Source organism: Thermobia domestica, chromosome 18 (genome assembly GCF_964235325.1).
Source record: "Thermobia domestica chromosome 18, izTheDome1.hap1.1, whole genome shotgun sequence".
Lineage (NCBI taxonomy): Eukaryota > Metazoa > Arthropoda > Insecta > Zygentoma > Lepismatidae > Thermobia > Thermobia domestica.
In genome coordinates, this window is record NC_137471.1 from 58,581,485 (window position 1) to 58,596,969 (window position 15,485).

General features: G+C 37.1%; 1 protein-coding gene across 1 annotated transcript in view; it reads left to right on the plus strand.

Annotated features, from left to right (window-relative positions):
- Nucleotides 1-14,940, plus strand: part of LOC145675876 (E3 ubiquitin-protein ligase ZNRF2) — a 543,238-nt gene extending 528,298 nt beyond the window's left edge. Inside the window, exon 4 of the mRNA XM_081746662.1 lies at nucleotides 12,478-14,940. Coding sequence (XP_081602788.1) covers nucleotides 12,478-12,535 — 58 coding nt within the window. The 3' untranslated portion in view covers nucleotides 12,536-14,940. The remainder of the gene's footprint in view (nucleotides 1-12,477) is intronic.
- Nucleotides 14,941-15,485: the final 545 nt, after the last annotated feature.

Consider the following 15,485-nt stretch of genomic DNA (forward strand, 5'->3'; position numbering starts at 1 on the left):
CTACTTTGGCTAAAAAATTTGACCGTGCAGTTCTCAGCCTTGATGGTAAGAACTACAAAAAATGAAATGAAATCTTTAGTTTTACGTCCCACGCTTATGCCGGTTAGGCTAAAGGAGACGGTGATGATGGGAAATGAATGACATGAAGAAAGTGGGAGGAAACGGGAGAACCCCGAAAAATCCACGAGCACGGTGTTTGTCCATCACAAAGTCCAAACTGCGCGAGCTGGGATCGAACCAGGGACCTCAAGAACCGGGACCACTGACCCACCGCGCCCTCTGGTAAGAACTACAGTATATACTTATATTGGTGCTCACGGGGTCATTAACTTGTTCCACCACCAACGAATTTCGAGGTACTTTGTTTTGCATCTTTTGTGCGTGTTTTGTGTCGCTTTGTGCGCCTATTCCCACATTTTGTGCATCACCGGAAGTGGGTCAAAATGGGCCTACAAATATGGCGGAACAAATTATTGCTCTTCCGTCACCAATGAATTTCGAGGTCGTTTCCTTCACATCGTTTTGTGCCGTTTTGTGCGTCTATTTCCGTTTTGTGCGTCATGGGAAGTGGGTCAAAATGGGCTTCCAAGATGGGACGAAAATGACCAAGAGTTCCGCTACTATCGAATTTCGAGGTCGTTAATTTCACACCGCGTACCCTTTTGTACGCCTATTTCGACGTTTTGTGCGTCACTGGAAGATGGTCAAAATGGGCCTCGAAGGTGGGACGAAAATGACCCACTTCTCCGCCACTAAAGAATTTCGAGGTCCTTCATTTTGCATCGACTACTTTATTTTCGTGCTGTTTCGTGCCCCCATTTCCACGTTTCGTGCGTCACCAGAAGTGGGTCAAAATAGGCTTCCAAGATGGGACGAAAATGACCCACTGTTCCGCCACTATCGAATTTCGAGGCCGTTAATTTCACATCACGTACCCGTTTGTGCGCGTATTTCGACGTTTTGTGCGTCACTGAAAGACGGTCAAAATGGGCCTCGAATGTGGGGCGAAAATGACCCACTGCTCCGCCACTACCAAATTTTGTGGTTCTTCCTTTCGCATCGACTAGTGATTGTTTCGTGCCGTTTCGTGCTCTTATTTCCACGTTTTGCGCGTCACCAGAAGTGTGTCAAAATGGGCCTCTAAAGTGTGACCAAAATGACCCATTGTTCCGACACCATCGAATTTCTAGGTCGTTTCTTTCGCATCGTTTAGTGCCAATTTTTTAAAAAAGTTTTATGTACCTACTTCCTCGTCTTGTGCGTCAGTGAGTTAAACAGGCCTTTAAAGTGGGAGTTAAATGGCTCACTGTTCCGCCACTATCGAATTTCGGGGTCCGTTCTTTCGCATCGTTTAGTGTCTGCTTTGTACGTTTTCTGCGTCACCAGAAGTGTGTCAAAATGGGCTTCCAAAGTGTGACGAAAATGACCCACTTCTCCGTCACTACTGAATTTCGTGGTCCTTCCTTTCGCATCGACTAGTGAATGTTTCGTGCAGTTTCGTGCCCTTATTTCCACGTTTTGCGCGTCACCAGAAGTGTGTCAAAATGGGCCTCCAAAGTGTGACGAAATTGACTCACTCCTCCGCCACTACCGAATTTCGAGGTCCTTCCTTTCGCATTGACTAGTGCCTGTTTTGTTACGTTTTGTGCCCCTATTTTTACGTTTTGTTCGTCACCAGAAGTGTGTCAAGATGAGCCTCCAAGGTGTGACGAAAATGACCCACTGCTCCGACACTATCGAATTTCTAGATCGTTACTTTCGCATCGTTTAGTGCCCTTTTTTTAAAAAAAGTTTTCTGCGCCTATTTCTTGTCTTGTGCATCACCCGAGGTGAGTTAAACGGGGCTTTAAAGTGGGAGTTAAATGGCTCACTGTTCCGCCACTATCGAATTTCAGGGTTGGTTCTTTCGCATCGTTTAGTGTGTATTTTGTACCGTTCTGTTCGCCTACTTCCACGTTTTGAGCATCACCAGAAATGCGTCAAAATGGTCCATCAATGTGTGAGGAAATAGAGCCATTGTTCCGCCACTGCCGAATTTGGAGACCGTTTCTTTCGCATCGTATAATGCCTGCTTTGTACTGTTTTGTGCTCCTATTTCCACTTTAGTCCGACAACGAAAATTGGTCAAAATGGCCTACAAGTATAGCGGAATAACTTAATGCTGTTCCGTCACCATCGAATGTCGAGGTCTTTTTTTCACATTTTTTATGCATGATTTGTGTCGCTTTGTGCATCAGTGGGAGAGGGTCAAAATGGACCTTGAAAGTGGAATGGATATGTCTTTTTCTGCCATATTTGTAGCTCGTCTTTGACCCACTTTCTTTGGCCTACAAAACGTGAAAATATGCGCAGAAACGGTAAAAACATGCACTAAACAATGCGAAAAAGCGACCTTGAAATTCGATACTGGTGGGAGAGTGGATCACTTTTCTTCCCACATTGAATGCCCATTTCGACCCACTACCATTGATTCACAAAACGTGGAAATAGGCTTACAAAACGGCAAGATGATGTGAAGGAAACGACCTCGAAATCGTTCCTGACGGAACAGCATTAACTTGTTCCGCCGTATTTGTAGGATAACATTGACCCATTTCCGGTGACGCGGAAAACGAGGAAATAGGCGCACAAAACGACACAAAAAATTTCCATGTAATTAAGCTAAATTTCCATTTAAGTTTGTAAGCTTAATTATATGGAAAATTTTATACATTTTTCCTTTACGTTGGTCTATTTACGTTGATTTGGGACTTTTAAATTTTATTCAGTTTTCCACTGAAAAGTATCTATAATTCAACAAGGAAATAATTATTAATTATAATTATTATCTATATAATTGAATTCATTGTAATTTGTTCCATAACAAACACTTTACCATTTCGTACTAGCTGTTATGCCCGTTCTTCGCATGGATCAGATAAAATATCAATGTAAACGAACTGAACAACGGGAGAACAATTAAGAAACATTTCTAAAATTGGATATATTTTGTGTGAATATATATCCAACAACGTGCATGTGTTTTCATTGGGAAGGCCGAATTTGAACGTATACACTATCGGGGGTGTCACTATACGTTTGAGCAACCCCAATAAATATGGATTCGACACAAATTCTACTACTTTTACATGTCCCGGTGAAAAACCCCTCAGACCCCCTAGGTTCGTATTGTGAAAAAATTTCCTCTGGCCCCCACTAACCCCCAACCAATACCGCGAAAACTATGAATGTGACACTAACATCTGCCATTTTCTACTTTTTACATTTGCCAGTAAAAGTCCCTATAATCCTCTGGTTCCAATTAAAAAAAAAAAAAAAAAAAAAAAACAATGCCTTTGGCCCACAGCCGATGGGGGCTGTATTTGGAAGTCAACGCCTGTGGAAGTATCACCATTCATCTTAGCGACAGCGAAAACTATGGATTTGACACTAATATCGGTCACTTTCCATTATTTTTACATGTCCTGCAATTCCCCACCCCCGGTGACTCCCGGCTCACATTCAATGGTGGCTAAATTTGAAAATCATCGCTAATGAAAGTGTCACCATTGATCTCAGCCACTGCCAAAACTACGGATTTGACATCGGTCATTGTGGATTATTTTTACATGTCTCGTGATCCCCTTTATAATACCCCCGTTTCTTAGCTGATGGGGGCTAAATATGAAAGTAAACGCGGTCTTGAGTTTCACCATTGAGCTCAGCTATCCCGAAAACTATGGATTTGACATTCATATAGGTCGTTTTCGATTATTTTTACATGTCTCGGAATTCCCCCCTCTGGTGACCCAAGGCCCGCATACAACGGTGGATGAATTTGAAAGTCATCGCTAATGGTAGTGTCGCCATTGATATCAACAACCGCGAAAACTATGGATTTGACACTAATATCGGTCATTTTGGATTACTTTTACGTTTCGGTATCCCTCCCCCCCCCCCCCGTTGACCCACGGCCCGCAACCGAATACGGTGAATTTGGAAGTTAATGCGATCGGAGTTCCACCATTGATCTCAGCGACCGCGAAAACTATGAAATCGAGACTGATATCGTTCTACTTTTACATGTCCCGTTAAACGCCCCCCTGAGACCCCCTGGTTCGAATTTTGTTGAAAACGCTTTGCCTTGGTGTGGGACCTAGACCAAGGTATCTTTGACTAAAATTTTGTAACTCTCGGTCGACTTTTCTGGTCCCCAGGCCGGTCCCGGTAAACGTCCCCTGGAGACCCCCTAGTAAGGAATTTAAAAAAAAAGTCTTCGTCTTGGTCTGGGGCCTAGACCAAGCTACCCGTGACCAAATTTTGAAAAGTTTCGGTCCACTCGTCTCGTCCCCAGGCCGCACAAAGATAGACAGACAGACACACGAACAAACTCTATTTTTTATTTATATTAGAAAGGTCAGATCCGCCGTTATTGTATTAGTGCGGTGCTTGAGCGATTGATCGTAGAAATTCAAACTCCGATGAGTGATAATTTCATAGGCTTGTTTTATTACAAGTTTAAACTCTTTAGTCAGTAGAGAGGAGGGCGTGAATCATGGGTCAGAGTTGATGACAATGGGTTTTGCTGGGTCTGTGGATCACAGTGGGTAAGAGTGGTTTATGGTGGGTGGTGGGTCACGGTGGGTCGTGGATCACGATGGGTGGTGAGTCAATTGGTCGTGGCTAAAGTTTTCATTGCCCCACGCCCTCTCTGAACTACAGTGTTGAAAATTAATCAATGAAAATCAATTGCAATTGATCAATCAATTGAAAGTAATTGCTGTGGAAATCAATTGCAATTGAATCAATTGCTAATTAATTTCAATTGCAATTGAATTACAGAATTCAATTGCAAATACTTTCCACTGCAATTACTTTCAATCAATTGATCAATTGCAATTGATTCTCCTTTTTCAATGGCCAACTGCAATTAACAATTAACCATTACTTATTTCAATTGTTAATTGCAATTAACAATTAAATTTACAGATTAATTGTTAATTGTTAATTCAATTGAAATTTGCCCAACACTGCTCTGTTGTAAATGGAAGCGGTAGAAATATACTACTATTCCGGTTTCAGTATGGATCTTCATAGTGCAAAAACGGTCAGAGATAGAGAGATGTGGTTTCAGTGTCCTAAAAATAAGTTACATCTCGACCTTTATTACTCTATTCAGACCGGAAGTGGTAGAAAGAACGACTTCCGGGTGCAACACCAGTCACCATAGTAAAAAGAAACAGTAATACATAGTGCGCTTTTGGTTTGGTTGGTTAAAACTTAGCGTCCGTTTTCAGCACCGAGGCTTTGCGAGACATAAACTTATATTTTAACGTGGAATCCGAATCATCGTAATGATTCAAACTTTAATGTTCTCTTATGGAATCGAACTTAGGACCCCATGCAACAAAGATGCGAACGCTAGCCACTAGACTGGCGAAAAGGGCTGGTAATGGATAGTGAAAATCAGCTCTTATATAGATTCGATTTACTGCATGGTTAGGTTCCGTCTCCGGCTTTAATACTCTATTGGAGTAGGAAGTTATATAAATCTATGTTCATTGCAAGTATCAGTATTGATAATAGAGCAACAACTGTAAAAGAGCGAGGAACAATTTTAGGTTTCAACATTGATCAAAAAATTAAAAAAAGTAGTATGTAGTGATAGTGATAATACACTTTTATATGGATCAGGATCCCAAGAAATAATTTCATGTCAGCTATTACTCTACTACTGCAACCAAAAATAATTTAAAAATAGTTTAATATATGATAGTGTTTTCATACAATAATAGTTGTAAAAGATAGGGCGTTCGACTCGGTAGTAGAGCTTTCACCTCTGGTGCGTGGGTTCCTTGGTTCGAATCGCAGCTCATGCAAGGTTAAACCGTAGTGAATAAACATCTTGTGGGGAAGTTTTCTCTGGGTACCCCCCGTTCCCTCTCTCTTTTCTTCCACGTTTCATTCATCATCATCATCATCATCATCGCCTCCCTTAGCCTCGAAGCATATTTGTGAGACATTAAGTTAGAAATTTCATTTTATTTCGTACTTGTAAGAGATACCAAGAAACTGGTTTTGGTATAGAGTTAGCGCCTGAAGAAATATTCCGTCTCTGACTTTCTCCCTTTGTTGCAACCGGAAATTAGGAGGCTCAGTGGTAGAGTGCTCACCTCTGGTACGTGGGGTCCTTGGTTCGATCGTCAGTATTCCCGCTTTCTCCCACAATCTCATTCCACCAATTCTCCCATCATCATTCACTTGCATTAACAGGTTCCTGCTAGTCAGGGATGCCAGGGAAAATGGTGCAGGTTAGGGAAGCTCAGGGTAAAAGGCTGGAAGTCAGGTAAAGTTTAAAAAAAAAAAAAAATTATAAGTGAATGTATAAGAAGTATCGTATCTGCAGAGTAATTGATTGTCAGACGTGTGTGGTAGATATTAATGATAAGGGTATGGGTCGTTGCTCAAATTTGTATGGGAGGTAAGTGCAATGTATATGAGCAGCTGATTACTATTTGTCTCTATAGAATAAATGTTCTCATTTATAAATATTCACCGGTATTTATTCGTTATATATATATCAACGTCATCCGACACCTGTCATGAAAGTCAGGGAATTTCCTGCCAACGGTCAGAGAGATTTAAGGAGAAGTCAGGGAAATATTTTTCTCCAGATCAGTAGGAACCCTGCTTAATCATTGTCTCCCTTAGCCTAAAGGGCATAATCGTGGGACGTTAAATTGAAATAGTTCATTTCAAATATATTTAACCGGAAATTATATAGGTTATCTATTGTTCCGTGTTTTAGTATCGAATTCGCAAAAGTGCGCGGGGTCCAAGGTTTTATCCCAGTTTAACTCAAGTGACTTTGAGGTGGACGAACACCATGCGTGTTTGATTTCCTAGGTTCTCCCACTTTCTCCATTCCTCCATTTCGTTCTTCGTTTTCATCATTACCATCTTCGTTAGCCTCGAAGCATAATCGTAGTATCACTCGCATTAAAAATGCTTCATCAAGAAAGAGACAACTGTTATGCAATCCACCAACACTAAGCGGAGGCCGGCCACAGAGCCAGAGTTCAGGGGTAGAAGAAGATTAATGTGACTTTTGTGTATACAGTTGAAAGATGCCTATTCGTCGAATGCAACAGTCCGTGCTGCACATTTCATCCTTTCATCGCGGACAAATAGTAGCGTGTCCCGAGTGTGTTTTATCATTTCACGACAATGCTGTCCATATTGGATGTAATGTATTCACTGTAAAGCACATATGGACTCAGTGGCTCCATGAAGGCACTACACAGCGACGCGCCGATCCCAATGACCGCACCACTCCACGAGCTGTTGAGAAAAGGTTTTCTGATATGGTTTAGATGGCTCTAACAGCGACGTGTCACACACTGGCGCAAGCAATGCAGACTTGTACAGCGCCCATTGTTCTCGCGAACAGTTCTAAATCATCTGGTAGAGTGGTGCATATTAGCACGCCGCCCATTGCTGCTGTTTCCGCTGACTTCATAGCATAGGTATGGAAGATTATAGTGGTGTCCCGAACGTCACACTGGAGAGACGAATGACAGGACATACTGTTTTCAGACGTATCCCGCTTATCTGCATCGTCGTAATGGCTGTGCTCGTGGCAGTCCCTAAAACTACCAACTTCTTGTCGAAGCATTCCGTATCCACTGCTGTCAAAGCTTACCTTTTATCTGCTTTGAACGCATCTTGAAATTAGAGCATACTGGTATCTGGGAATTACATCATGGTAGGAAATCCCTTACACACTCATTGCACATCGATGAATTAAACATTTTTGGATTGCATATAGGGTGTATGACTTCCTTACGCTGATATGGACCACCGCTCCACGGTTTCTCGAATTCGAAATTTCGCGTGTTGAAATTTAGCTTCTTCACAATTTTGGGCAGTTCTACTTCAGAAACTAAGCACTTTTCCCCATAGATCCACATGAACGTTTTCTCTTATTTTAATATAAGGAATCACCCCTTACAGTTTGTCGGTGTAGTTCATCAATACCCTATATATAAACAGACATACTCTAAACTACCAGATTACTGTTTATCTTTTGCTAAAAGTAACACATAAACTGTTTACGCGCATACTACTTAAATGAAAAAATATAATTTAAAAAGTGTTCGGATTTTCTTTTGATTTTTTTTTTTAAAGAAAATAATACCCATTTCTTGAATTTGACTGAATGTAAATATTGTCATTCCCTTAAAAATAAAAAGGAAAAATTAAGGGAAGGTTGGTACCAGCTATTAACGATGAACGCTCCTTTTCGCTTACCTTGGTCTTCGATTTTTTAAAATGGGTTCGATTCCCGGCGGGAGCTAATGTGGTTCGGTTCGGATTCCACGTTAATCAGTAGGTCCCGTTTCATATAGCCTCACTGCCGAAAGTGATGTTAAATTGAACACAAGTCGATTTTTTTTTTAAAAAAAAAGGGATATTAGAAGGAATCTGTAACAAAAACTTATTTTCTACTGCGCCTACGCTTATTTAGCCATAGTTAGCACTCCCGTTTCTATAATTTGACGAAGCAGAAGATGGCTGAAGAATCGTCATAAAATTGACCGCGATAATATTACTACTACTTGGAAAAGAGTGGTGACAAATTCTTGAAAGCGTCGCTGAAATAAAAGATATCAGTCATTTTGATATCATCAGTGTTCGGGTTAAAATTAATTATGATAGTTGAGAAAAGAAAATAAGAATGCAGGTTATCAAATACTGTAAAGAACATAATCGCAAACTTAGATATAACTTTACCTTCTTGAATTTAACATATGGGACAAATGATACTATATGTGAAAAGGTAAAATTTGAATGACAAACTGATCTTTATCATGTGAATTTTGAACATTAATGCACGCTACTCTGCAGAGGTAATTATTGTGTTAGACAGATAAAATCAAGGAGGAAAGTTTGTTTCTTTATAGCGATGTCCTTGACTTATGGTGACAGAATTAGTATTGATTTTTTTTTTGTGTTGAAAATACAAATATACATACACATTAATGTTTGTTGGTGCGTGCATATGTGACCTTAGTCGAACTTGTGACATAACATTTGTACAATCTAAGTAATGTAGAACAACCTCGAGACATTTCTCAATTGATTACAGTTTGATAACTACATAGGTAAATGGCTATTCTGAAGGACAAAGAGTAATTGTTGTATCAAAACAGAAAGAATAAGAATATGAATATGGAAGTTGTTGCTGCCTTAACTGTAAACTCGTTAATGGAAGGTGAAAAGAGTTTTAGTTCTACCAGGGGTGGATCCAGGACCGACTTCTGGGGGGGGGGGTCATACTGCTACTTTTAAGGGCTCCAAACTTTGGGACGGGTTTTATTTATATATATAAAATAAGAAAGCTTCCTCTTCTGGGGGAAGGCAATTGCCCCCCCCCCGGATCCACCCCTGAGTTCTACCTATTCCTACCATGGTAACATTTTTTTTTTTTTTTTTTTTTAAGTATATTATTATGACGGTAATCATCATTATGGCAGTTCAGCTCTTTCTTCGACACATAGGGTTCTGAAATAACAAAATGGCAGGTACTGTAAGGCCGACCATAGAGGATAGAACAACTGAGCCGAGGTTCAGTTCTGTAAGCAATGCAACAAAGCCTCGTACCGCATATTATCAAGCACGTGCTAGACAAAAACCTCTCCTGCCTCCCTCTGCCTTGGCTTGGTTGCTTTTCCGTGGCCAATATGCAACCAGCCTAAATAGGAACCCGTGGGCCGAGTTCTGTTCTGAAAGCGACCTGCTTCTCTTTTAGACTTATTTTCTTGTAGCTATACACAGGATTCCTTAATATTTCGATCTGAAGAAAGATCACAGTTGGGCAAAGAAAATTTACATGTGTTCAGGTGCCGTCTGTATATAAGGATACAGGGTTTGCCAAAGAGAGATTTTTTTAAAAATATTTTTATCAAGGCTGTAAACATTCCATTTTAAAAGGAAATCATTGAAATTATAATAATGCATTAATTTTAAACTTGCAATACTTTCGGTAACTTTCATCGAGACTATTTATTGTAAAAATAAATGTATGGTTACTATATTACCGGGCAACATGAGCCGGTATTATCTTCTTTCCCTTGTTTACGTACTTGTAAACGATAAAAACCCAGCGATTCATTTCAGTACATCAGAAAGAAGCATATATATATATATATATATATATATATATATATATATATATATATATATATATATATATATATATATATATATATATATAGATAGATAGATAGATAGATAGATATATATAGATATATATTAGTGTAAATAGCGTTCCTCGTACTTCACATATGTGTTATAGCAGAGTTTAACTTCGTGGTTTATAGTTGTTGGTATTTTTTAATCCTGCCCCCGAAAATTAATGAATAAATAAACAGATCTCCAAGTCTGTTTTGTTATTGTTAGCAGGTTGACTGCCATGAGCATCATATGTGATGCTCACGTTATTTTTCTTTGGGGCCATGAGCATCATATATGATGCTCATGCTTGATATCACAAATTACTAACTTATCCAGGTTCTTGAGCATCATATATGATGCTCATTGTCACAAATTACTGTGAGACAATGAGAATCATATAAGGTGCTCGGCTCCCATTGGTACATTTTCGGGAGAAACAAAATATCGCGACAAAAATGTGATATAACTATCCATAATAGAGCCAAAGGTAAGATGAAATCTATGGCCTCCTGGGACCAGTACCCTCATATCACCTTGGCAGTCAACCTGTTAAGAATAGAGGAGAAATGGAATAGATAAATCCGTAGAGAAACGTACTCTCGTACGTCCAGCACTTATACCTATCTACAGAAAGAGACCTAAATTGGACGTTGAAAACTGATTGTTACCAATAGCTTTATGCAACTTGAAAAACAAAACTTGTATTTAAATCTTAAATATAACGTGTTTTACCGTTTCCCTCCACGTAGTTTACAAGTCTCGAATGGCTCTCCACCGGAATGTAGGGAAGATTAGTAAAGACTGTCAACCGTTTTGAATGGGATGACAGAAAAACGTATGGCCAAGCCAGTGTCGGAGTAGAATTTCAGAAAAAAAAAAAACACTGAAAAAGTTTATAGGCAGCTTGAACAAAGCCACTGCATGGAAATCTGTAGAAATAACAATTTTGCGGTGGTAGAAGTAAAGAGGCACGAATACAGATAAATTGGATATCTTGTTAGTTTCTTCTCCATTTGTTTATATTACGTTTTATAGCCAGGAAATAGTTCCATGGAAGTGAAAAAAGTACAATTTAACGGAACAAACTGTCAAGATAAATGCAGAAAATAGAAAGAAATAATAATAGAGTAAATGTTACTGTAGAAGTAGATAAAATAGAGAAAAATATGTAATATTAAACATCTAAAAAGATTCTTCCAACAGAGAAACTTGAATCTGTATAATGAACTGTAACACATTTAGTTTCAAGGTTTTGCTCGTCTCTTCTTCGAACTCTTTCAGCTCTAGTTCTAAATGTACACGGAATTCTTCATTCTGCGAAATCCTGTAATTCATGTGAAATAACTTAAATCCTATGCAAATACATTGCCCCGTTCTAAGTCATGATAGAAAAATTGCTGAAATGTTTCTGTCAAAAACCGTTACAAAGTAGGGAAAAGCGTTTCACAGGTGATCGGTTGAGTTGATTTTCAGTTTAACGTCCCTTTCAGCAGCGAAGCTGTATGAGACGGGACCTACTGATTAACGTGGAATCCGAACCACATGAGCTCCCTACAGATCATTAGTGTACTAAAAATTTGATTTTATTATACTAGTTTCTATAAATTGCCTTAATTGTAAAAAGTTCATTTTAAAACTTAAGTAGCAAGTGTAGATAAATTACTGATGTGTAAATCATAATATTAATACTCATAAGTGCTTCCTTGAATTACTTCGTCACTAATTCTTCATTGGTTTTTTGAACTTGAGGAATGTTCTTTGGAAGAAGTAAGTGTCAGTGTTTAATTTACGTGTCAATACTTACAAAGTGTTTAATTTACGTGTCAATACTTACAACTATCATTATATTATGCATTTGCTACTTAAGTTTGAGAACGAACTTTCTACAATTAAGACTATTTATAATTACTCAAATTTTCTGTATGCAATCACTTGTGAAACGCTTTTCTGCCTTGTAAGTGTGTTTAAGAACATTTCAGCAGTTTCACTGTCATGACTTGGAAGTGTGGAATGAACTTAATATAATTATTTCATAGGTTTAGCAGTGCAGCTGAAAGGATCACACCGAGGAAGAGCCAAGCGAATCCTTGAAACTGTATGTGTTAAAAGTCATTATAAAAATGTAAAGTATATGTTTTAAAATACGAATCGTATTAAATATGCATTATATAGTGTCCATCGGTAATATGTAATATTCAACTTGCAAGAAGAACATGTGTTAAATTCGTTTTGATATTGATTTTTTATTTCTTTTTCTTCCAGTTGCATCGATAGGTGGTTCGAAGTGAATCGTTCTTGTCCTGAACATCCGGGAGACTAGCTGTTGAGAAGTTGGAAGCATACGTGTTTTCATTTCATAATGGCCTCATTGTTCCATCCCAAGTATAATTCTGTGGACTTTGTGGGAGGAAAGTGGCCACTTTGGCATCCTATGGATGAGACTGATATGTGTTAGTGTCCAATATTTAGAAGCTCACATTGCTTTATTAATTGTTGATGAACAGTAATTGAAAAGAAACACACGTAACTATATAATGAACAGAGTTTTTTTAAAAAAAGAAATAAATACAGAAACAAACAGAATTAAAAGTAACAGCTTTTGCTATGATTATGTTTTAGGAAAACAAAACTACCGCAGAGAAAAGTCTGATTAGAATTCGAATTGAATAAGTTTTGATGTTCTTTGAATGAAGAGTTTTACTGTTCAAGGTGAACTGAATGACATGAACTGCTTTATCTAATGTGGCACCTTTAAAAAAAAAGAATTTAACATACAAAAAGAGAACATTTCTGGAATAAGGCTGTCTGTTCGTAGAAAGCCTAAACTTGAGCATAAATAAAAGAGAATTTGTAAAACCCTAAGCTTCAGATGAAACTTGCGACTGATGCGACTTCTTTTTACTTCTTGCTTGTGTCGAAAACTGAGGTATCCCTATATAGATATATATTTCATGTGTTTTTGTTTCTTCATTTCTATTCTGTGCAAATTTTGTTTGAACGTTTATCTCTCAAAAAAAGTATGTCTCTTATCATTCATTGATTTTGGTCATATTGGTTTGTTTACGCATAGTTTGTTATATTTTCTGGTGAGTTCCAACTGTAAGGAAGAGTGTAATGTTTTTAATTTAGTTTGTGGTGTTTAATCTGTATTTTATTCGATCTCAAATGCATTCTTCTGACGTTTCAAAAATCGCATTTCCGTCGTCGGAGCTGTGACAACTATAAAACTAATTTAACTCGTATTGGTTTTATTAGCTTTAATAATGAATGCCGTTCTAGTTTTTCAGAAATGTCAGCAGTGTGTTTTTGAAATCAAATAAAATTTGGATGAAACGTCCATAAATCCTTTTTAGTTATTACATGTGTATCTCCGTAAAAAAATTCACATTTTTTCCTCGTTATTTTTTCTTCTGATTTTTTTTTTTTTTTTTTTTTTTATCCTAATTTATACGATTTGAACATTAACAACCGCGAACAATTATAATTACACTATAGAGTACAGGAAAAAGAAAATAACTACTTTGGAAACTGTAACTTTGCACAACCTGTGCAGATAATGAAGAAAAGAGGGATTTAAAAAAATCCTTTTTAAATATATAATAAGTAGGCTTTAATATTTTTGATACTTTCATAAAATATGTAGGAGATCAGTACTCAGGATGTCTTCAATTTGATGTATTGAATTGCATTGTAATAGGAACCAAAGAACTTGGAAGTTTAATTCGTAATATAATCTAGTTCTCAGTGTTTAGAATGTACTACTACTACTGATGTTTGCATGTATGGGTTTAATAAAATTATATATATATAGCATGAATATGCAGAATATCAAAGACTTTAAAACCAGCAATATTGTGGAAAAAGTAACAGAACACAGTTAATTTTTAATATGGGGATCAATATTTTTATTAGTAACATGAAAATAAAAAACATTTTGTTCACATTGCTAAATTAGTAATATTTATCATATTTTCAAAAGATGATGTAACTAATCTTTCGTGCACATCCGTTTTCTTCAAATTATGAAGTTCTTTTGAATACATTCTTGTGGAAATTTAAGTAAATTCCCTTCAAAGTTTTAAGGAAACGGTGCGCACAAATAGATCCTCATCATCCGATATGTGTGTCAGACATATAGTATGTCATTGATATAACGTTTTATACAATATGCTTTTCGTTTTCACGATACTAATAAAAATAGCGGAACGTGTGTACAAAACTAACTGTTTTCTGTCTGCAGTTTTCTCTGATATATTGCAGGTTTTCAAGGAAAAATTTTATGATTAATTCTTTAATAGAATATTTAAATGGGCAAGATAAAAATATGTCTTTAATAATCGTAACAACATGCGTATATAATGATTTGAATGATTATTGTAATCTTGTTTTATATATGAGTTTGTTTATAGGAAAGCACTTCTCATGTATATGATATCGGTACAAGAAGAAGAGCAAACCTTATCTATTGTATAATATGTATAGCAGTTAATTATTAATTAGTTATAAAAAAAAACAAAAAGAATAATCATATGTAAAGTTGCGAAAAAACAAACTAACTTTGTAAACTTTACTGAAGAAAAATGTTTTATGGTTAGTAGACTTATTATTATTTTCATTCGATATGTTTTTATAATTTTCTGTATAGAGTTGATTCTTGTCTTGGTTTCTGTTGTTATCTAACCGCCTACAGAAAAAAAAAAAAAAAAAAAAAAGGATTTCGTATAACTCACAGAATAGCAACTGTTCGTCAACAGAAATATTATGTATACGTGTTGTTCAACAAGAGGCTAGCTAATCATCTCGTAAAGACCACAGTATCTCACGAACTGTTATTTAGCAGTAAATTTCTACAAGATTACTCTCTTTTCACCCTATTTAATAACAGTTAAATCCTCTGTGTGTATTTCTCCTTGTCGTGGTTAACTGTACAAGTAAAAGGAGAATAATTTTATAGGAATATCTCAATTTGAGTTTACATATTCAGGAATAATTATAGGACTGGAACTTTCCACTTTTCACTACAAACCACTTCCTATATAGCTTTGTTAACTAACCATTGTAACAGCTTGAACTGATCATTTTTTTTTAAATCCTAATTGGTATAGTGTAGTCTCATCACAATGAAATAATGAAACGCAGAACTTACTCGAAGAAATAAACAACCTTATCAAGATCATAGTGTATCATCGTAATGTAGGTTTATGGTTTTATGACCAATCTTGTTGGGATGCCATGACAATATGTAAATATTGTTTATAAGATATATGTTG